The sequence below is a fragment of the Ascaphus truei genome, chromosome 3 (genome assembly GCF_040206685.1).
Source record: "Ascaphus truei isolate aAscTru1 chromosome 3, aAscTru1.hap1, whole genome shotgun sequence".
Taxonomy (NCBI): Eukaryota; Metazoa; Chordata; class Amphibia; order Anura; family Ascaphidae; genus Ascaphus; species Ascaphus truei.
In genome coordinates this window covers 419,078,509-419,102,784 of record NC_134485.1, presented here as the reverse complement: position 1 = coordinate 419,102,784, position 24,276 = coordinate 419,078,509, and the positions used below count along the sequence as shown (strand labels likewise).

At 51.0% G+C, this 24,276-nt stretch overlaps 1 protein-coding gene across 2 annotated transcripts; it reads right to left on the bottom strand.

The window, feature by feature from the left end:
• Positions 1 to 12,087: 12,087 nt before the first annotated feature.
• Positions 12,088 to 23,691, bottom strand: MRPL48 (mitochondrial ribosomal protein L48). Of its 2 annotated transcripts, none has more exons than XM_075592739.1 (8): positions 23,612 to 23,691; positions 21,054 to 21,106; positions 20,260 to 20,297; positions 19,247 to 19,335; positions 17,140 to 17,309; positions 16,655 to 16,757; positions 14,473 to 14,562; positions 12,088 to 12,315 (listed from the first exon to the last, which is right to left on the bottom strand). In XM_075592739.1, exons 2-8 carry the CDS (start codon positions 21,104 to 21,106, stop codon positions 12,241 to 12,243), a joined length of 618 nt encoding a protein of 205 aa, XP_075448854.1. In that variant the 5' UTR covers positions 23,612 to 23,691; the 3' UTR covers positions 12,088 to 12,240. The 2 variants fall into 2 exon arrangements, with proteins under 2 accessions (XP_075448854.1, XP_075448853.1); XM_075592738.1 differs by lacking the exon at positions 23,612 to 23,691 and adding an exon at positions 21,953 to 22,033.
• Between the last annotated feature and the right edge of the window lie 585 nt (positions 23,692 to 24,276).

Genomic DNA, 24,276 nt, shown 5'->3' with positions numbered 1-24,276 from the left:
TGAACACAACCAGTAACCTATTATTAAAAAGTTCATAGATGGTCCTGCTGCCGCTGACCCCAGAGGAATGGGATTTCTCCTCCTCCGTTAAATCGGGTAGAACGACAAAAACAAAGAGGAAGCGCATGCACGATTAGAATAGTCCTGTATTAACATACAATAACCCTCATTTTGTCACTTGCATGTCTAAAAGGATCAAACGGATCCCGCTTCTCACCACACAGACCAGATCACGGCGAAGAGTCTGCATCTTCAATGAAGGAAGACGGAGGACTTGGTCAAAACCGGCTGGTAGGAACTCCCACATCCTGGGAATGTTCCTATAATAAAGGACCCAACCCCCTACTAGCACACCACGAAAAATAGGTCCTCCATACACCATAATAAACTTCAAGGAGGCTTCTACCATGATTGCAGCATCCGGTGGATAACCTGGTGAGAGAGACCAGACTTCCATCAATGTCAGGAAAGGTGTGTTCGGGTGCAGGGCTGGAGCCTGTGACAGCAGATCGTCTATGGAAGAAAAGCTCCATGGTCGGACTGACATTGTCACAAAGTCTGCAAACCAAGTCCTCTTCTGCCAATAGGAGCCATCAGAATTACCTCTGCTGCTTTTACTCTACAATGAACGCTCTCCTGCATGATGTCCACTGAGATATTACACACATACATACATATACATATATATATGCAAATACAACTGTATGCTCATCTGCATGTCTTAGGCAGGTCTGCAACCCCGCCTTTCCCCATTATCACCCAGCATACAGCACTTCCACTGCAGCAAGGGATTCTGGGAAATGACATGCAAATGAGCACACAGTGTCACTTTTTGCCTCAAAAACCATTTTTAACATGGTTCTCTATAGGCTTAAGCTTGCTGCATGGTCACAGCTTTGAGCACGTTAAAAATGGTTTTTGAGGCAAAAAGTGACACTGTGTGCTCATTTCCATGTCATTTCCCAGAATCCCTTGCTGCAGTGGAAGTGCTGTATGCTGGGTGATAATGGGGAAAGGCGGGGTTGCAGACCTGCCTAAGACATGCAGATGAGCATACAGTTGTATTTGCATATTTGCTTTCCTGTGGAGGGTTTTTGTCACTTTTTTTACTCGCCATAACTTAACTCAGTATTATATATATATATACACACACACACACGTTTAAATCTGGGGTACTCAAAAGATTGAAAAAAAGAGAAGTACTTATCTGTCTGGGATGTCAGTAGATGAGAAAAAGAAAAAAAGGGCGCAAAACCCATAGTGTAATATGCAAAGTTTAATGCTAAAAAATACAGTTAAAAACACTTACACGATGTAAGTAGATAGGAGGCACATCAGTAATGGTTGATCCGTAACTTCAGCATAAGCCGGGATAGCCTCAGTATCCTTGTCTCTAGCGTGGAGAGAGCCTCAGTCATAAACACCCCCCTCCTGGGTTCGGCGTTATTCCACTTCTGCGTCACGTGCGCTCGTGACGTCACCGCGTGTCCTCGCGCCGTCACTTTAGGGGTTGGGCCTAGGGTTGGTATGCTTCCTCCAGCAGTCTGACAAGAGCAGACTCAGGTTCCTCCGGTTCTGCTACGTAATTCAGCAGCCTTAGTAGATAGAGCCCTACGCGTTTCGAGAAGCAGGTTCTCTTCGTCAGGGTCTCTGTATCTACAAGGCTGCTGATCCATCTATTTATTGGCAATTCAACAGACCATCAGCCAATTAGTACATTTAACCAATCAATCCTTAATAGCTGTTGTGAACATCTAGAGTGTAATGAATCCATATGGCCAGTAGATGTCACTGGTATATAGAATATGATTAAGTGTATAGAATAATAAAAACCCATAGATACAATTATAATCAAAAGATAAAAATAAAAAGGATTCTAGATTATAAGACATTAATAATAAATTGATATTTAAATAGTTTTGCAATTTGAGTAATTAATAAATCTCTTTTAAAATCAATAAGAAATTTAGCAATCTATTAAGAATAATGAGTTTTAAATTGATCCAAACTAGAAAATTATTATAAGTTGATAATAATAATAATTATAATTACTAGTACTCTTGGATCTAACAGCTATAAAGTTTACATTCATAATTAAAACACACATTGGGCAGAAGTGAACATCATCAGAAAACATATTAAAAATAACCCTATCAAGAGATTTGAAACATATTTAGAAACATATTTATAAAAAGGCTGCCAGATCTATATCCTCATGTAGGCCCTTAGGCGACATTGTACCCGGCTCATGTATCCAGTATGTCTCCCTTTGTCTGAGTAACATTATTCTATCACCCCATAGTCACTATTTATAACATGTTCTATCCCTACAATCTTTAACCCTTTGGGGTCTTTGTTATGTCTAATACTATAATGCCTTGAAACACTGTGGGTCATCACTCCTTTGAGTATATTCCCACGGTGTTCCAGGAAGCGCTCTTTAAGGCTCCTTTTAGTCCTACCTATATACTGAAGGCCACACTCACATTCTAAAAGGTATACCACATCATTTGTATTACAGTTTATCAAACTTTTCATGTCATATGTGGTGGTGGAATCCTTTGCCTTAAATGTGGTAGCCCCATTAGATATATGACTACACGTGATACATCTACCTCCACATCTAACATTCCCTATGACTGGTTTCAATGCTTGATTACGATTTCCATCACGACAGGTTTTGGGAATTTTAGATGGTGCTATTTCATTTTTGAGTGTTTTGGCACGTCTATATATTATCTTTGGCCTATCAGTAAGTATGGGTGCTAATATGGGGTCACATTGAAGGATATTCCAATGTTTCCCCATAATTTGGCTTATCTTTTTAGATGCTGAATTATATTTAGTGATAAATAACACATTATCATTAATATTCATATCCCTATCTTTTTTGTTTTCCAGTGTATTAACCCTATCTGTAGCCAAAGCTTTATCTAATGCCCTATCAATATGTCTCTCCTGATGGCCTTTATTTAATAATTTAATTTTAAGTGCTGCAGATTGGCTAATAAAATCCTCATCCTTACTACAGTTTCGTCTTATTCTTAAAAACTGGCTATATGCTATATTAGAGATACATCTCGGATGGTGATTGCTAGCTGCGTCTAGATATTTATTAGTCTACTTCTTAATAATGAGTTTTAGTTGTTATTACATTAGTATCGCTGCTAGATATAGCCAGATCTAAAAAAAGCGATATTAGTAGGACTATATTCATAAGTGAATTTAAGATTAAAGGGGTTAAAATTAATATAATCTATAAACTTTTTTAACTGTTTCACTACCATTCCATATAATTAAAATATCATCTATAAAACGTTTAAAAAATATAAAATTAGCTAAAAATGGATTATTGTTCCAGATGTAAAATGACTCCAAACAACCCATCATTACATTTGCAAAACTTGGGGCAAAAGTAGTCCCCATGGCCGTACCCTTCTTTTGTAGAAAAAAAGTCATCCTGAAATTTAAAATAATTACGTGTCAGTAGATGAACCAGGAATATCTGACCAGTTCAGGAAAATATCCAACGTGCAAGAAGCCGCAGCCCTCGCCAAATACTTAAAAAGTTATAAATTTGCGATGTTGAGGCTACATGGATCTTGTATGATGGGTTTCATCATATACAGTACTTGACAAAGAGCAATGTAGGCTCGAAACATAGCCGATTTGAACCTTTCTAGTATTGGATGCATTCAAATGTATAGCTTAAGAATTTGGTGGATAAAATAATGGGATACGCTTTTTAGACTTATTTGGCTATAATGTATATTTATATTAGCACACTGACATACCCCTCATAGCCTGCAGGCTTCTGGTGCCACATTGTTTGTCGAGGTAGGTTACCCTTGTTGCATTGTCCGACTAGATTCTCAAAAGCTTGTCCTATAACAAGCAAGACAATTGTCTAAGGGCACACAACATTTCTGATCTGCAGCATGTTTATGGGAGGAAACTTTTCCTTTGGCAGCCATCGACCTTGATTGTATGTATTGCCACATGGTTCTCCCTAGCCCAATATGCTGCCGTCCGTTGTGAGAATTAGCTACTGAGGTATTCTCAGTTCCCTTCCTCTTAATAGGTTATCTAACCACCTCATCAGTTGCTGTGTTTTGACAACTCCGATCCTATTGTTCTGCGATAGAACCACATTACACCACACCCATGGCTGACCGTAACTCCCCATTAGACTTGTACAGTCCTTGCGTTATGGGGAAAACCTCCTTCCCCCTCACTGGTGGTGTCCCTGCTATGGAAACTCTCCTTGGCCTCAGTGCTGTCCGACCCGGAAGTAAGGGGATCCTCCTCTAGACACTAGCCCCCCATGTCATATCTCAGACCTGCAGTCCGTTCCCCCAGCTTCAGGCTACGTAAGTTGTGGATTCGAGGAGATGGTCCAGGCACGGTAGCTCAGAACAAAAGATGCCTTCTGCGGCTTCCACAAACAGGTAGGCGCACAAGAGACCTAAATATCCATCTTCCCAACCCATGGTAGGACAAACAAGTCAGGAGAACACACAAGAGACCTAAATATCCATCTTCCCAACCCATGGTAGGACAAACAAGTCAGGAGAACACACAAGAGACCTAAATATCCATCTTCCCAACCCATGGTAGGACAAACAAGTCAGGAGAACACACAAGAGACCTAAATATCCATCTTCCCAATCAGGAGAACACACAAGAGACTAAATATCCATCTTCCCAACCCATGGTAGGACAAACAAGTCAGGAGAACACACAAGAGACCTAAATATCCATCTTCCCAACCCATGGTAGGACAAACAAGTCAGGAGAACACACGCACTGAGGCGTGCTACCGGTGGCTTGCAATCAACGTGTTGGAGACCCCTGATCTAAGCCGTATTATCAACGGGTTGGCAAGTCAGTCGCAGGCAGTGCACCCACAAAAGGCTTGGCGGGCACCATACCACATTGGGGGCCCCTGATGTAGAGTATCTAAATATTAAATTTTCCCCCCAGTCAGTGCAGGCTAGTTGCCAACTGTAGTCATTTTTGGAAAGCTCCAGTCAAAAAAAATCTTGGGCGGGAAGGAAAGATGGTTCTGTTGTCTAAGTAGACTTTAGCCTTATGGAAGTCATATCTAGTATCACTTTATATTGCAGCTGGGTTATTTTCAGCAGGGATTATTTCTCCAGGAACTAGTAATACTCCTTCAGTGCAATAAAACAATGGCCTTTGTTGTTATATATCTCTTGCCTTCCCCTTGTTTATTTGCTTTGGTTCACCAATACCTTCGATGGCTTACATGGATCTACCCTCCTACAACAATCTCTGCTACTTCACAGTTTGGTTCTGGCACTAAGGAAGGGCAGGGAGTTCCTGATCTGCCAGAACACACAGTAACCACCTGCAACTCCGCCACATCTCACACATCTGTTATTGTATACATTCTTATGTATTGTTCATCACCGTTACAAGCCATACAAAGCGACAACCTTCCTACTGCGCATTAATCTCACCGGGATAAAATAATGGAATACACTTTTTAGACTCATTTGGTTCTAATGTATATGTATATTTATATAATAACATGTAGATATTGTACTGCCCACTTGTAATACACAATGCACATTTACTTATAGCAAGTATATACTGTACTGCCCACTTGATATAAGTAAAATGTGCATTATGTATTACAAGTATATACTGTACTGCCCTCTTGTAATATATTATGACTATAACTAACGTACACTTACTTTAGTATTTTAAGTAGGCAGCACAGCACATTATATCTTATACTATATTAGTGAAAGCACTGTATGTTTGCCTGCCTGCCTGCCTGCATGCATGCCTGCCTGCTGGATGTCCGGTGTCAGGTGTCCCTAGCGGCAATCTCATTGGTCCCTTGGCCGCCCGCCCCCCGCACACCTCTCATTGGCCCTCACACACTCACACCACCCCCTTGGCCCGCCCCCCACACCTCTCATTGGCCTGAGGCGGAGTGACGGGCCAAAGGTCCAAAAAAATAAATAAAACACCACACACACACACACACCTCTCTCCCCTCTCCCCTCTCCAAATCACCTTTTCCCCCCTCCCCAGCGGCATCACCTCTTCCCCCTCCCCCAGCGCATCACCTCTTCCCCCTCCCCAGCGGCATCACCTCTTCCCCCTCCCCAGCGGCATCACCTCTTCCCCCTCCCCAGCGGCATCACCTCTTCCCCCTCCCCAGCGGCATCACCTCTTCCCCCTCCCCAGCGGCATCACCTCTTCCCCCTCCCCAGCGGCATCACCTCTCCCCGCTCCAATCACCTCTCCCCCGCTCCAAATCACCTCTCCCCGCTCCAAATCACCTCTCCCCCTCCACCGCCTCCAAATCACCTCGCTTCCCGCAGCTGCCACGCGGCGCGTAAGATGGCGGACCCCCCTTCCTCCCTCGCGGCGCCGAGTCAGACGGTGGCGGCGCCCGGAAGTACAGGTAGGTGTCGCTCCCCACCTCCGGCGCCAAACGGAACTGAGAAAGGGCGCATCAACTGAGGTGTGTGTGTGTGTGTGTGTGTGTGTGTGTTGTGTGTGTCACTGTCCACTGCCCCCCCCCTCCTATCCACTTGCCCCCCCCTCCTGTCCACTGCCCCCCCTCCTGTCCACTGCGTCCCCCTCCTGTCCACTGCGTCCCCCTCCTGTCCACTGCGTCCCCCCTCCTGTCCCCCCTCCTGTCCACTGCCCCCCCCTCCTGTCCACTGCCCCCCCCTCCTGTCCACTGCCCCCCCTCCTGTCCACTGCCCCCCCCTCCTGTCCACTGCCCCCCCTCCTGTCCACTGCCCCCCCTCCTGTCCACTGCCACCCCCTCCTGTCCACTGCCCCCCCCTCCTGTCCACTGCCCCCCCCCTCCTGTCCACTGCCCCCCCCTCCTGTCCACTGCCCCCCCCCCCTCCTGTCCACTGCCCCCCCCCTCCTGTCCACTGCCCCCCCCTCCTGTCCACTGCCCCCCCCCTCCTGTCCACTGCCCCCCCCCTCCTGTCCACTGCCCCCCCCCTCCTGTCCACGCCCCCCCCCCCTCCTGTCCACTGCCCCCTCCCCTCCTGTCCACTGCCCCCCCCCTCCTGTCCACTGCCCCCCCCCCTCCCTGTCCACTGCCCCCCCCCCTCTGTCCACTGCCCCCCCCCTCCTGTCCACTGCCCCCCCTCCTGTCCACTGCCCCCCCCTCCTCCTGTCCACTGCCCCCCCCTCCTCCTGTCCACTGCCCCCCCCCTCTCCTGTCCACTGCCCCCCCCCTCCTGTCCACTGCCCCCCCCCTCCTGTCCACTGCCCCCCCCTCCTGTCCACTGCCCCCCCCCTCCTGTCCACTGCCCCCCCCCTCCTCCTGTCCACTGCCCCCCCCTCCTCCTGTCCACTGCCCCCCCCCTCCTGTCCACTGCCCCCCCCCTCCTGTCCACTGCCCCCTCCCTCCTGTCCACTGCCCCCTCCCTCCTGTCCACTGCCCCCCTCCCTCCTGTCCACTGCCCCCCCCCTCCTGTCCACTGCCCCCCCCCTCCTGTCCACTGCCCCCCCCCCTCCTGTCCACTGCCCCCCCCCTCCTGTCCACTGCCCCCCCCCTCCTGTCCACTGCCCCCCCCTCCTGTCCACTGCCCCCCCCTCCTGTCCACTGCCCCCCCCCTCCTGTCCACTGCCCCCCCCCTCCTGTCCACTGCCCCCCCCTCCTGTCCACTGCCCCCCCCCTCCTGTCCACTGCCCCCCCCTCCTGTCCACTGCCCCCCCCCTCCTGTCCACTGCCCCCCCCCCTCCTGTCCACTGCCCCCCCCCCTCCTGTCCACTGCAGGAAATGCAGGGGGAGGAATCCATGCCTTTGAGGCGCCCCCCCCCTCCCTTTGACGCCCCCCCCCTCTCCCTTTGACGCCCCCCCCTCTCCCTTTGACGCCACTCCCTTTGACGCCTCTCCCTTTGACGCCCCCCCCTCCTTTGACGCCCCCCCCCTCCCTTTGACGCCCCCCCCTCCCTTTGACGCCCCCCCCTCCCTTTGACGCCCCCCCCCCCCTCCCTTTGACGCCCCCCCCCTCCCTCCCTTTGACGCCCCCCCCTCCCTCCCTTTGACGCCCCCCCCCTCCCTCCCTTTGACGCCCCCCCCCTCCCTCCCTTTGACGCCCCCCCCTCCCTCCCTTTGACGCCCCTCCTCCCTCCCTTTGACGCACCCCCTCCTCCCTTTGACGCCCCCCTCCCTCCCTTGACGCCCCCCCCCCTCCCTTTGACGCCCCCCCCCCTCCCTTTGACGCCCCCCCCCCTCCCTTTGACGCCCCCCCCCTCCCTTTGACGCCCCCCCCCTCCCTTTGACGCCCCCCCCCCTCCCTTTGACGCCCCCCCCCCCCTCCCTTTGACGCCCCCCCCCCCTCCCTTTGACGCCCCCCCCTCCCTTTGACGCCCCCCCCCCTCCTTTGACGCCCCCCCCCCTCCCTTTGACGCCCCCCCCCCCCTCCCCTCCCTTTGACGCCCCCCCCCCCTTTGACGCCCCCCCCTCCCTTTGACGCCCCCCCTCCCTTTGACGCCCCCCCCCTCCCTTGACGCCCCCCCCCCCTCCCCTCCCTTTGACGCCCCCCCCCCCCTTTGACGCCCCCCCTCCTTTGACGCCCCCCCCTCCCTTTGACGCCCCCCCCCCCCTTTGACGCCCCCCCCCCCTCCCTTGACGCCCCCCCCCCCTCCCTTTGACGCCCCCCCCCCTCTCCTTTGACGCCCCCCCCCCCCTTTGACGCCCCCCCCTCCCTTTGACGCCCCCCCCTCCCTTTGACGCCCCCCCCCCCTCCCTTTGACGCCCCCCCCCCTCCCTTTGATGCCCCCCCCCCCTCCCCTCCCTTTGACGCCCCCCCCCCCTTTGACGCCCCCCCCTCCCTTTGACGCCCCCCCCCCCTCCCTTTGACGCCCCCCCCCCCTCCCTTTGACGCCCCCCCCCCTCCCTTGACGCCCCCCCCCCCTCCCTTTGACGCCCCCCCCCCTCCTTTGACGCCCCCCCCCCCTCCCTTTGACGCCCCCCCCCCCCTCCCTTTGACGCCCCCCCCCCCCTCCTTTGACGCCCCCCCCCCCCTCCCTTTGACGCCCCCCCCCCCCTCCCTTTGACGCCCCCCCCCCCCTCCCTTTGACGCCCCCCCCCCCTCCCTTGACGCCCCCCCCCCCCTCCCTTTGACGCCCCCCCCCCCCTCCCTTTGACGCCCCCCCCCTCCCTTTGACGCCCCCCCCCTCCCTTTGACGCCCCCCCCCTCCCTTTGACGCCCCCCCCCCCCTCCCTTTGACGCCCCCCCCCCCCCTCCCTTTGACGCCCCCCCCCCCCTCCCTTTGACGCCCCCCCCCCCCCTCCCTTTGACGCCCCCCCCCCCTCCCTTTGACGCCCCCCCCCCCCCTCCCTTTGACGCCCCCCCCCCCCTCCCTTTGACGCCCCCCCCCCCCCCTCCCTTTGACGCCCCCCCCCCTCCCTTTGACGCCCCCCCCCCCCCTCCCTTTGACGCCCCCCCCCCCCTCCCTTTGACGCCCCCCCCCCCCTCCCTTTGACGCCCCCCCCCCCCCTCCCTTTGACGCCCCCCCCCCCCCCTCCCTTTGACGCCCCCCCCCCCCCTCCCTTTGACGACGCCCCCCCCCCCCCTCCCTTTGACGACGCCCCCCCCCCCCCTCCCTTTGACGACGCCCCCCCCTCCCTTTGACGACGCCCCCCCCCTCCCTTTGACGACGACCCCCCCCCCTCCCTTTGACGACCCCCCCCCCTCCCTTTGACGACCCCCCCCCCTCCCTTTGACGCCCCCCCCCCCCTCCCTTTGACGCCCCCCCCCCCCCTCCCTTTGACGCCCCCCCCCCCCCTCCCTTTGACGCCCCCCCCCCCTCCCTTTGACGCCCCCCCCCCCTCCCTTTGACGCCCCCCCCCCCCCTCCCTTTGACGCCCCCCCCCCCCCTCCCTTTGACGCCCCCCCCCCCCTCCCTTTGACGCCCCCCCCCCCCTCCCTTTGACGCCCCCCCCCCCCTCCCTTTGACGCCCCCCCCCCCCTCCCTTTGACGCCCCCCCCCCCCCTCCCTTTGACGCCCCCCCCCCCTCCCTTTGACGCCCCCCCCCCCCCTCCCTTTGACGCCCCCCCCCCCTCCCTTGACGCCCCCCCCCCCCTCCCTTTGACGCCCCCCCCCCCCTCCCTTTGACGCCCCCCCCCCCCCTTCCCTTTGACGCCCCCCCCCCCCCTCCCTTTGACGCCCCCCCCCCCCCTCCCTTTGACGCCCCCCCCCCCCCCCTCCCTTTGACGCCCCCCCCCCCCCTCCCTTTGACGCCCCCCCCCCCTCCCTTTGACGCCCCCCCCCCCCTCCCTTTGACGCCCCCCCCCCCCCCCTTTGACGCCCCCCCCCCCCCCCCTCCCTTTGACGCCCCCCCCCCCCCCTCCCTTTGACGCCCCCCCCCCCCTCCTTTGACGCCCCCCCCCCCTCCTTTGACGCCCCCCCCCCCTCCCTTTGACGCCCCCCCCCCCTCCCTTTGACGCCCCCCCCCCCCTCCCTTTGACGCCCCCCCCCCCCTCCCTTTGACGCCCCCCCCCCCTCCCTTTGACGCCCCCCCCCCCTCCCTTTGACGCCCCCCCCCCCTCCCTTTGACGCCCCCCCCCCCCTCCCTTTGACGCCCCCCCCCCCTCCCTTTGACGCCCCCCCCCCCTCCTCCCTTTGACGCCGCCCCCCCCCCCTCCCTTTGACGCCGCCCCCCCCCCCCTCCCTTTGACGCCCCCCCCCCCCCCTCCCTTTGACGCCCCCCCCCCCCCTCCTCCCTTTGACGACCCCCCCCCCCCCCTCACCCTTGACGACGCCCCCCCCCCCCTCCTTGACGACGCCCCCCCCCCCCCCCTTTGACGACGCCCCCCCCCCCCTCCCTTTGACGACGCCCCCCCCCCCTCCCTTTGACGACGCCCCCCCCCCCCTCCCTTTGACGACGCCCCCCCCCCCCTCCCTTTGACGACGCCCCCCCCCCCCTCCCTTTGACGACGCCCCCCCCCCCCTCCCTTTGACGACGCCCCCCCCCCCTCCCTTTGACGACGCCCCCCCCCCCCCTCCCTTTGACGACGCCCCCCCCCCCCCTCCCTTTGACGACGCCCCCCCCCCCCCTCCCTTTGACGACGCCCCCCCCCCCCCTCCCTTTGACGACGCCCCCCTCCCCCTCCCTTTGACGACGCCCCCCCCCCCCTCCCTTTGACGACGCCCCCCCCCCCCCTCCCTTTGACGACGCCCCCCCCCCCCCTCCCTTTGACGACGCCCCCCCCCCCCTCCCTTTGACGACGCCCCCCCCCCCCTCCCTTTGACGACGCCCCCCCCCCCCTCCCTTTGACGACGCCCCCCCCCCCCCTCCCTTTGACGACGCCCCCCCCCCCCTCCCTTTGACGACGCCCCCCCCCCCCCCTCCCTTTGACGACGCCCCCCCCCCCCCTCCCTTTGACGACGCCCCCCCCCCCCTCCCTTTGACGCCCCCCCCCCCTCCCTTTGACGCCCCCCCCCCCTCCCTTTGACGCCCCCCCCCCCCCCCTCCCTTTGACGCCCCCCCCCCCCCCCTCCCTTTGACGCCCCCCCCCCCCTCCCTTTGACGCCCCCCCCCCCCCTCCCTTTGACGCCCCCCCCCCCCTCCCTTTGACGCCCCCCCCCCTCCCTTTGACGCCCCCCCCCCCCTCCCTTTGACGCCCCCCCCCCCCCCTCCCTTTGACGCCCCCCCCCCCCCCCCCTTTGACGCCCCCCCCCCCCCCCCCTCCCTTTGACGCCCCCCCTGCCTTTGACGCCCCCCCCTGCCTTTGACGCCCCGCGCGCACACACTGACTGACTGCCGCACGCACGCACACACTGACTGACGCGCACACAAAGCCTGACTGACGCACGCACACACTGACTGAGGCACACACTGACTGTGTGTGCGTCAGTCAGTCTGTGTGTGTTTGTGTTTCTGCCTCAGACTCACTGACGCGCGAGCAAACACACAGTGACTGACGCACACACGCTACATGAAGCTGTAAAGGAGGGAGGGAGGGGGGGGGACTGGATTGATGTGAATGGGGGACAAACAGAGAGAGGGGGGAGGAGAGAGAGGAACGGGAACATTACATCCCGGGCAACGCCGGGTCTCTCAGCTAGTACAAAATAAAGAGAGATTGTTCCTTTAATATCTTTCATGGTTTTGCTGCCACCCAGGTCTACAAAGCCAGAATCTGAAACAGGCAGCAGGAAATGCTCGTTGGTGTGCAATATAAATCGGCGTTATTTGTATCAGAATGCGTCTCCCCAGGGATCTCAGCTCACTTGGGCCATTAGGTTTTCCAGGTCTGGTCGCCCCTTGAAACGGACTTGGAAGTCGCTCTCAGTGTGCTGGGGAGAGGAAAAAACAACGTCATGTTAGAATAAAAGATATGCAGCATCCTGTCTGCAAACCAATATCACAAGACTGGTGAAAAGGGTGCTTTAAACAAACCAGTGAATAAAAATGTAGGGAAGCTCAACGGATCAGGTGAAAACAAGTACATATACATGGGAAATAAATCCAGTAATGGCAATAATAATAGTTTTTTTCGTGTGTAGCGCAGACACCGCGCTGGATGTAGAATTGGTGCCGGCCCCTGTCCCGCAGAGGCACTGGGAGATAAAGTGATTTGCCAAAGGAGCCGACACCGGGATTTGAACGCAGTGTCATTGTCTTGACTCACTGAGACGCTCCTTCAATCCCCAGTGTCAGCCTCTGTATTTGTACTATCCCTACAGATTACATTGGTGCAGCAGGAAGAAGCTATGTGCGCAATAGATGATTGGTAAGAGAGATCTAATATAGTGTGAAGATTGAGATAATGTGTGTGGCTCAGGCTATATGAAGACAGACTATCATCACCTCCATTTTGGCCTAACCGGCATTTTGAGTGTTTGCTTGTATGAATGCTTATCTGTTTTATTCGTGTATAATCTGTAATGTTTGATTCTGCATAGTATCGCTCCTAGATGTAACTAGCCCTTGTATAATTCCTACGAGTCATGAAAAGAAATAGAATTGCATTCGTAAGAGGTTTTTTCCTTTCATAGATAATTCTGCTGACCTTAGGTTCTGTTATCTGACAGATACAGTAACACACACAGGGCTGAACAGGGTAACTCCTTTATGTCACAAGGTCAAGAGGCCCACATTATGGTAAATTATAGGATAAGAATATAGCGTATGCAGCATATTTATGTATCAATATGTATTTTTGTATAAGTCATCATTTTGTTTTTATCTCTAAGCCAGCCCCCTTAAAGGGCGTATTACTCATTTTGAAATGTATAAAAATGTAATACCAAGCAATATATTTTGGGAGGCATGAGTTCATTTTTGAATTCTCTCTCATGTACCTTGGTGCAGATAAACTCACTTGATACTGTAAACCCTTGACTCATTGATTTTATTTCTACGCTTTCACAATAGTATGTATAATTTAATTTATATTGCGCCATTTATTTACGTAGCGCTTCACAGCAGTAATACACGTGACATAATAATATAACATATAATGGGAATAAGCGCTTCAGCCATGACAGTAACAATTGGAAGGGGGGTCCCTGCCCCGAAGAGCTTACAATCTAAGAATAAGATATTTTTTAAAATAAGGAAAGACATTAGCTCTGAAAACTTGTCATCTGCCTAATTCAGAAGACGCAAACACCCATAATTTAATCTCACCCGAGTCTGGGGCTACCTTAGACCAGGGCTGCTGCTGTCGTACTGCTTGGGGCAGGGGGGCGCAAACTGGGGGGCGTGAGATTTTCAAGGGGGAGGCGCTTACAGAGGCCCTGTGCTCTTTTCCACATTTAAATTAAATGGCAGGGAGCACGCGAGGCCTCTGTAACTCCCCCTTACTAGCTCTCAGCCGGCAAATGGCGACGCACAGGAAGCTCAACTAGTCCCTGCTTCAGCACAGGTGGCTCAATCAGAGGCTCAGTCTTTGCCTGAGCCTCTGATTGAGCCACCTGTGGGTGTCTTATGGCAGGAGACTGCTTAGTCAATTTGGGCCTATATCCCATATAGATTGTGGTATCTTGTGCGGGAAAACCCCAGATCGCAAAACAGGACCTCCCCATTCCAACTTCACGTGAGGATAACTCGCTCCAAACGAGCTCTTTCCAGGACCTGATAAACTGCCCCAATGTTACAGACACAGAGGAAACAGACCCCAGGAAATCCCCAACCCCATAACTAAAGGCTGATGCCCCCCTTTTAGTGTTAAAGGAGACACCCCTCTGTAACCTTAATGTGTTGTGAGAAGGAAACATGTCGGGGAAAAAAAAAACTGCCTTGAAGGGGCAATTCCCCCCAAGGACCAAAAGTGTACTAATGGCTGGGACTGATTGAGCCAGCTGTGCTGAAGCAGGTATCTCCTGAAAACCTCACCTGTTTGGGGGGCTTGAGGACTGGAGTTAAACCTCCCTGCTATAACAAACGACACAATAGTGCTGCTTTATAAAAGGGCACGTGTATATTTGTGCGCGGCTTGGTTCACTTACCTCTTTAACCACGAGCTGCACCGCTTCCGGCTGGTTCATCATAAGAACTTCCATGAGGATGGGAGCCAACGTCGCACTTAATCCACTTACCTAAAAATAATGTATCATGAGGTAAGTAATGCATGTCCATTAGCACAATACACTGAACACTGAATGCATGTCCATTAGCACAATGCAGAACACTGAATGCATGTCCATTAGCACAATGCAGAACACTGAATGCATGTCCATTAGCACAATGCAGAAGACTGAATGCATATCCATTAGCACAACGCAGAACACTGAATGCATGTCCATTAGCACAATGCAGAACACTGAATGCATATCCATTAGCACAATGCAGAACACTGAATGCATATCCATTAGCACAATACACTGAACACTGAATGCATATCCATTAGCACAATGCAGAACACTGAATGCATATCCATTAGCACAATGCAGAACACTGAATGCATGTTCTAGGGTGATAGAATGGGACTATGATGCATTGCTACCAACTGGCAGCAAACAGACCAAAACCACATCTGCTGCTCCAGCACCAAAACATAGGGACTTCCCATGTGTCTGCCCTGCTCGGAGGTTTCCATTGCATCTTAGGAACAGAAGTATTACCAATATCAGGCCTGGCAAAGTAGTGATGAATCCGGTCTCTAAATAGAAGCTTCTGGGAATCCTGTTGCCCCCGATCATCCAAGACAGTCAGTTTGCGGGCACTAAATGAGCTTGGGCTACTCACATTATCACCATCTGGCTCATAACACTATAATCTAAGGGCAAGGCCATGCTAGGCGCGCGCGATTGGGAGGCGCGGCAGTGATGTCGCCGCTCTGTTCGCCCTCATTGGCTGAACCGCTCACGTGAACCGGCCGTCGCACGACAAGATCAAATGATATTATGGCGTGAAAAATCGGCCGTGCCATCGCCCCTGCGCGCTCTATGACCGTCCTAATTGAGGCACCGCCTTTTGTTGGCGTCACGCTAAAAATGGACGTGGTCTAAGGGTGCAGATTACATTCAATGTCACTGCAGCTACATCTATTTATTTACTGCCAGAACCGGTCACTTGTTTATTTTTCTGTTTTCTGTCTACAACATGTATACATTTATTGGTGGGGTGGGAGGGGGGAGGTGAATACAATATCTGAGAAGCTAAAGAGCTCATGTTACAAGTACACAAATAAGATTCTGCCGTTTGGACCCCTAATCACTATGCTGTAAGGCTGCCGTGTATTCAACATCAGACTCGCTGAAACCGGCAACATCTTAGTTAAGAAAATAGGGAGAAGATTTGTTCTGGTTATACGTTTTCTGCTTTTCGAAAGTAATTTACATTCCAACCCCAGCGAGTGCCAAAAATCCCAAGCAGCTGCTGGCTCGGACGCTGCACCTCGCGCAGGCGGCAGGAAGGTAGGCCTCGGGCCTGCGGAGATCTTGGATGCCACTGGCACCAATGAACTTGTGAGCTCTTCAGGATGGGATTCCTTGTTCTAATGTGCAGGGTTGTGTCTCACGCACTTACTGCAACTCTGCAGTGTATTGTAATGTCTCTTCCAGATAATGGTTGAGGTATAAAATCGCTGTGTGCGTGCACATGGATATTGCACATAACCTAGGTACATTCTGGGCAAGAGGTTAACAGAGAAGCTTAATTACTTAAGAATTCATTTTCAGGCCCCGCTGGTCAGAGCGACAATCTTCTCCAAAAAGCATTTAGAGCAGGGGTCTCAAACTCAGTCCTTAAAGGCCAGCTTTTATGGATATCGAATGCTGAGCCACTGATTGAGCCACCTGTGCTGAAGCAGGGATATCCGTAAAAGCCGTCCTGTAGGTGCCCGTTGAGGACTCGGTTTGAGACCCCTGCTTTAGAGTTACGTTTATACCATGATGCAGAAGTTTCTGTTCGCTCTCATCAACAAACAAAAAAATCCTCGAGATAAGGCAGTTAAATATGTTTTTACGGCCACCCCCAGCATCCTCTAACTCCGATATTTGACAGCGTGGAGTGAAAAATGGCAGAGAGAGAAGTAAAACAATATTCAGTAGAGCGATGTGCGCAGTTCCGAAGACAACCAACGCAAAATGTAAGTTTGAGTCAAGTAGCGCAAATCGCCGCTTTAAAACTTGTGTAGAGGGACCCGTAAAGCATTGCCAAGCTCATAGTGTGCAACCCCCACTCCACCTGGATGACTCTTTCGTGGGTGGTTAGGACGGCATCCACAAACATCTTGGTGCCCTGTTCATGTAAGAGCAGCACCTCCTTGGTTATCGTGGGCTTGGCGTAGCTGCATAAACAAGGACAAACACAATACAACCATCAGTGTGTGTGCATGGAACCGCGCTCCAATAGGTCATAAACATATAACGGATTCACATGGCGTCTATATGTTCCCAAGGGGTTTTATTACTAGACTTCCCAACTCTGGTTTGGTCTAAAAGGGGAGGAGGGTACAATGGGGGTGTGATTAGGTGGGTAAACTGCGGTACCAAGTGATTCCTACAGTGCAAGTAATAAAAACCGCGAGCTGTGTATTCCAGGAACAACATCTTCACCACAACTGCTCGTCACAATATTAATGAAGGATTTCCGGCGATGGGAAATAAACCAAGCACACAGGGAAGCAGCAGCAGAGAGCAGCATCAACAGAGAAATACATTACTACACACCTCTCCTCCACTTTGATGGAGAGCCGGTTGCAGAGATTATGGACATACTGTGAGTAATGTTCCACCAGTGTCATGTCGTAGCCGGATACCTCCAGGTTCACCGTCCCGTATGCAGAATCTGAACTGGCCTTTATCTCTTTGCTGGTCGGCTTCTCCTTTTTCTTGGGGGGCTAACAGGATTAAGGAGCCATATTAATGTATGCAAAGAAGGGTGGGTAACCGCGTTAGTCCTTTCTCCCATGTAGTAACACAGGAGGGAGAGGGAGTAGGGGGTACGATACCTTTTATTGGACCAACAAGTAGTTGATATGTTACAAGCTTTCCAACCTCTCAGGGTCCTTCATCAGGTACTACCCCTACTGAGAGGTTGGAAAGCTTGCACCATAACTACAGCTCAACCCCCTTATAACGCTGTGCTTGGGGTCCAAAGAATCGCACCGCATTATAAGCGGATCGCGTTAGAAATAATGTACAATTGTATGCATTGTACAATAAAGTATTTAAGACACCAATAATCGTGTTGTAAAGTATTCATAAATACGTAAATTGTGAGCCGCACGTGCATCGCGTGATAAGCGGATTCGCGTTGTAACGGATCGCGTTATAACGGGGTTGAGCTGTACTTGTTGGCCCAATAAAAAGGTATCGTACCACCTACGTCCTCTCTTGTTACTACATTAATGTATGGAGATTTCAGATACGTCAGGGAGCAGATCTGTGATACTTCCATCGCTTAATCCCCTGCAGCCGAGAGCAAACCTGCCACCGGACTGGGACTTAGAGAGTTTCATTCATCCACTACCATGATGTTGATCGTGGAATAAAGGATTTTTATCTACTTTGGTGTCTAGCCCCTGCATCCACTCTGCTGTGCTCCGCTCCTACCTCTCTGAGGATTTCTACATGTGCACAGCAGCTTCTGATCTTTAGAAAACAGAAGACACTTTCAATAAAAGTGTTAAACATAAGCAATAAAAGTTTGAATTTGTAATGAATGCGTCTCCTCGAATCTCCGAAGCTACTGTGTGCATTTTGGAAGCAGGACTGCTAGTTATATATTACTGCTATTCTCTGCGGTCAGGCGGCACCAGACAAACCACAGCTCCTCTCCGGTGATGGATACCTTTTTTATTTAACCAAAATCTGACACTTCCGAGTATATCTAAGGCCAGGTCCCCGCTGGCTACTGCAGCGCCCGGACAAAAGCCGCCCCTCAATGGGGCCGGGCCCTCTGCGAGGGGGGGGGGTGTTTTTCCAGCCTGCAAGAAAATTGTGAGGGGAACTAGCGACGGAGGGCTACGCCCCCCGGCGGTTCAGCCAATGAGGGCGAACCTGCCGGGTGATGTCACGGCCGCGACCCCGTTACTCCCCCCCCCCCGTAGCTCTCTGCAGACCGGGGGAATCGGCTGCAGGCGCGCGTGCAACGCAGGCACTGGGGCCGTAACCTAAATCATTTTTAAAGTAACTTAGTAAGCCCGATGAGCAGAGACTGGGGGGCGGGTATGATTTCTTCTGGCTGCTCCCGTTTGTCTGACGTCACTGTGTTTTCAACAAGTGCTTGTACAGCCAGAGACTCCTCTATGACTCTCCCCTTACACTTATTGGCTCTGATAAAGACATGGTGAGATAAGGAAAAACTTCCCCATTCAGAGGCCCCTGAGAAATTTAATTACCTTCCAGATACACAAAAGAAGTAAAATATTTGCTTTTAGCACGGTTAGATTAGTTTAGGAAAGCCAATTAGATTGATCAATTGTTTACAAGATTTATTTTTTTTGTGCGTGTAACGGTATTGCACTTTTAAGATAGGTTTCCTCAAATTAGATTAATGTATTGGGATCATCACCTAGAGTAATTTCATACCAGAGTAATGACACAGGTTTGCTCAAACAAACTACTTAGCAAAAACATAAGGCGAACGGCATTAAATAAAAGTTCATTGTGACATTTTTCACTTGGATTAATCTAATCTGCAGATCTGTTTTAGTTTATAGGCGTTTTCACCGACGGGCGAGTTTGCTCGGATCTCTTGTTCTGCCCCTCAGTACAAATCACCGGAGCCCCAGGTAAGCAGGCAGGAGGTGCAAATATGAATGAGATGTCTTACCGCCTCAGGAGGCAGCAGGTGCTTGTACCTGCCGATGCCGTGCGTGGGTTTGGATCGATAATGCCTGGTGCTGCTCTGTGTCAGGGCACCTGGAAGAGGAGAACACAAAGCAAGAAGCGAAACCCTTCATCATTGGGAGACCTCTTCTACAATCTCTCTCTGGTCTCCGCTAATTAACATAGAAAGGATCAAATAGCTCAATAGACCTAGAATGGTCAGGCAAGGTGGACCGAGTGTTACTTATCGCCCGTCAAATTCGATGCTTCTATCTTTCATTTCTGTGTGTACTATACAAGCAAGCAATGAAAAAAAAAAACTAAACAAATGTGATGTATACTTTGTAGCAATCCCCATACCTCCCCTCATTACTATTTCAATGTTTGTCATTTATTTTTACCCTGTAAATTATCATTTGATGTGTTGTCTTTATGATTCCCCGATGTGACAATGCTAAATAAAAAGTAACAAAAAAAAGAAAACTAAATAGACAGAGGTTTTGATTAATCACATATTTGTTGCCAAAGCCCCAACAAAATGGGGTCAGTTATGTTTACTTACTAGCAATAAGTAAATGGAGAAGCAACGTTATGACCCTGAAAGTATGCAGTTGAATAAGATTTACCGAGGTAAAAGTATGCACAAAACAAAAATGCAAACCAACTGGCACAAAGGACTTATGGAAACAAAAAACCTGTTCACACTCCCCGTTATCAAAGCTTTCAATGCTGCCCGTCTCTCCCTCGCTGTCATCCATGGTTCATCAACCAAATAGAGCACTTGCGGGATATATTTATTGTATGTGAAGAACACAAATGTTCACAAACGTACAGTATGTTAGAAGCCACAGATTCTCTCTCCCCCCCTCCCACACACAGACAATGTCTTTGAATAATACAGCTCTGATGTATTCTGTGATACACTTAATCCATTGCATTGCAGGTCCCTCTATCATAGAATATGTTAAATTACTGGTGTAGTTTATTTGTTGTGAGGCTCGAGGACCAGGAACTTACCAGAATTACTGGAAGGCAGCTGCCTTTGTCCCATTAACCTAGAGAGAAGACCTCATAGAGTTTAGATACAGATTTTCCAGATGTATAGACACTGCACAACAACAACAAAATACCCTTGTATTTACAATCTAACAAATGCTCTAAATTGTTACAAGTGAAAACAATTACCGTTTGTTTTCTCTTCCTGTTCCCCATATAACAGCACTAATCTGCGGGCTGTACAGACCCCAAAGTGCTGTTACTGCATAAAACATCTTACATAGGAGTAGCAAAAAAATGAATCATGAAAATGACCAGCTTCTCAATACTTCTTCAATTTAGCCAATGGGCACGTCGAGCATTTGACCGACATCGTTTAAGCGCCTCGTTAGAAACCAATGAATAATTCAACTGAGAATGTCAGAATGCGCTTCCAACAAGATATGGTCTTTCTAATTCAGGGATGCGCAAACTTATTCCCCTGCACCCCACTGGCAGCTCTCCCCCACCTTGGCCCCGGCGTTCTTGGCAACCATGGCGGCGCCGTCTCCAGAAGTCGCCTGAGTCAAGGTAAGAAGTTTACAGGGGCCTTCGCCACTTCCCCGGCATTTAATTTAAAATGCCTTCGGGAAGCTCGTGGGGCCTCTGTCACCCCCGAGCCCCCCTGTTTTCGCACCACTGTAATCTAATTCATACAAAAACCAACGGTTGTCATGATAAAACATGTGCAAATGGAGCCACCCCAAATGTATCTCAATAAATTCAGGACGGGCTACAACCCCCAAACCATTCACTATAAATCGTCAGCCTGTTACCTGCACAGGACTGCAGCCTGTTTGATGAGAGCTTCATTCCTGAAAGCCAGCATCTGGAATTATACACAGAGCAAAATAAGCAGACCGAACTATAACCAGACATTATCCTCCTTCCTACCCTCAATCACATTTATCTTTCCTACAAGGCCGTCGCTTCCCTCCACACCCACAGCCCATCATCACTACTCCCTATCCCTTGCCATCTCTCCATTTACAATGTCACTTCCCTGTCATTCTTCCTCTATCCAGATCCCTTTTCCACCATGAACTACTAACTTCTACTCCCTTATTCACACTGCATAACAAAGCATTCAGTAACCTCACTCCTCCCACCCCACCAGTTACATCCCTTTACCCTCTTCTTTCATCCCCTCGCACTACCTACCTCCATCACCCCCCTCCTCATAACCTTTTTTTTTTTTTATTGTCCTCAGTACACCGCTGACTTAAACTTAACATGTCAAAAACAGAGCTCCTCATATTCCATCCCAAACCTTGCCCTACTACCTCCTTCCACATTACTGTTGGAAGTTCTGTCCCAGCCCAAGCACGCTGCTTGGGGGTCACACTTGACTTCTCTCTCACTTTCTCCTGTCACATTCAAAACGTATCTAAAACCTGTCCCTTTTTCCTCCGCAATATTACAAAGATACGTCCTTTCCTGTGTTGCTCAACTGCTAAAACGCTGACTCAGGCCCTCATTCTCTCCCGTCTCGATTACTGTAACCTCCTGCTGTCCGGCCTTCCTGCCTCCCACTTGTCTCCCCTACAATCTATCCTAAACGCTGCTGCCAGAATTACTCTACTCTTTCTTAAATCTGTCCCAGCGTCTCCCCTGCTGAAATCCCTCTCCTGGCTTCCTATCAAATCCTGCATCTCACACACACAATTCTCCTCACTTTTAAAGCTTTACACCTCTTCTGCCCCTCCTCACATCTCAGCCGTAATTTCTCGTTATGCACCATCCCGACTCTTGCGTTCCACTCAAGGATGTCTTCTTTCTACCCCTTTTGTATCTAAAGCCCTCTCCCACCTTAAACCCTTTGTCACTGACTGCCCCACACCTCTGGAATGCCCTTCCTCTCAATACCCGACTAGCACCCTCTCTATCCATCTTTAAGACCCACCTTAAGACACACTTGCTTAATGAAGCATACGAGTAGCTCTGTGGCTAATACTATACACCTCATACATAAACCTTGGCCCCTTGCAGACGCACTTATCAGAATGCCCTCCTACTGTCTCTGTACGTTCTTCCTACCTACCAATTAGATTGTAAGCTCTTCGGAGCAGGGACTCCTTGTTTCTTATTTATATGATTGTCACATGTATTACTACTGTTAAGTGCTATGCATATTAATGGCGCTATATAAATAAAAACATACATACATACCCTCTTTACCCCTCCATAATACTCCCCTCCACCCTTTTACCTCTCCATATTACCCCCCTCCTCCCTTTTACCGCTCCATATTACCCCCCTCTATATTACCCCCTCCACATTACCCTCTCCACCCTTTTACCTTTCCATATTACCCCTCCACCCTTTTACCTCACCATATTACCCCCTGCACCCTTTTACCTCTCCATATTACCCCTCCATATTACCCCTTCCACATATTACCCCTCCACCCTTTTACCTCTCCATATGGCACATCCACCACCAGTTTAAGTTCTTTCAAATCTAAGGCTGTCTCACATTTTAATCTGGCCTGTAACTGTTTCATACGCCCATAATATATATTTTCTTTAACTGTGCATGCAATGTCTTGTATATAATGTATACTCTGTTCATTTATGTAACCATGTATTACCTCTGTGCTCAGGACATACAGGCAGTCCTCGGTTATCTGACAAAATGCGTTACTCAAAATGGCGTTGGATAGCGAAACACGTTTTCCCATAGGAACACTGTTTAAATGAAAGGTTCTGTTCCTGAATGCATTTTTAATGCTAAAATAAACAAAATATTTTACACAGACAATAAGATATGCAGCACACACATAAATTATATAGTGTATATACTGTATTATATATATATATAAAATATAACATAATATATAATATAAAAATATAATATATAGTATAATATATATTATATACACATAAACAACTTTGCAAAGCGTCGTAAGAGCGTTGGATAAGCCATTTTGGCGTTGTAAAAATGAACATAGGTATATAGCGTTGGATAAGCCATTCGTTGTAAAACGAGGACTGCCTGTACTTGAAAACGCGAGGTAACTCTCAATGTATTACTTCCTGGTAAAATATTTTATAAATAATATTACCCCCTCCACCCTTTTACCTCTCCATATCACCCTCTCCACATCACCCTCTCCACCCCTTTTCCTCTCTATATTACCTCCACACCCCTTTTACCTCCCCAAATTACCACATTTTTACCTCTCCATATTACCCCTCCACCCTTTTACATCTCATTACCCCTCCACCCTTTTACCTCTCCATATTACCCCCTCCACCCTTTTACCTCTCCATATTACCCCTTTTACCTCTCCATATAACCCCCTCACTGAGCAATGTGCTGCGGACTCACTAACCTCTCTACCAGGGACAGTACATGGGGGACAGGAAACCAAACGGACCAGGTGTCCGTCAGCTAAACCCGTCCCCCCGGAGCTCTGGTACGTTCCGGCTTAGCAGCACACTGCCCATATAAGGAGCAGGGAGGCTGCATGTGTGAGACTCAGATACTCAGAAATCTGGGCACACACAACATTAGTGCAGGAATCACTGTGAATACAATGAAGTCTATGTGAGGCCCCCAGTGACCGCTCTATTATTTCATTTAACCTGTATTCCAAATAAAATTGTTTCCAACCACCAAAAAGAGTGAAGGCTGACAATAGTAACAGTATCTATGTCTTTTCTCTATTCCAGTGCCACTGTGTGCTTCAATAAGTGGGGAGGAAACAGGATATAAACCCCTCCAAGAAGGTGGCAACAACTGGCTCAAAAACCCATGACGCCCTGGCATAATATCCAGCAATGAATTAATACAGAGTGCCGCAGTCACGGGATCAGAAATACAACAATTACCCCAGAAAAAGAGAAAAGTCATTCACAATAGACTGGCACTCAATTTACCTTTAATATGTGATTTAATACACAGGGTGACGACATAGTTGCGACACTTCCACAAACCGTTGGTCGACGCACACGAGGAGGAGACGCTCCTCCAATACATATAAAAAAAAACAATACA

Excerpts from the sequence above, each read along its gene's own strand:
- MRPL48 (XM_075592738.1), bottom strand. The coding sequence starts at position 22,018 with ATGGTGCATAACGAGAAATTACGGCTGAGATGTGAGGAGGGGCAGAAG. Across the intron at positions 16,758-17,139 it reads TCCATCAAAGTGGAGGAGAG|CTACGCCAAGCCCACGATAA; the intron begins GTGTGTAGTAAT and ends TTGTTTATGCAG. Across the intron at positions 14,563-16,654 it reads CCCACGAAAGAGTCATCCAG|GTAAGTGGATTAAGTGCGAC; the intron begins GTGGAGTGGGGG and ends CATTATTTTTAG.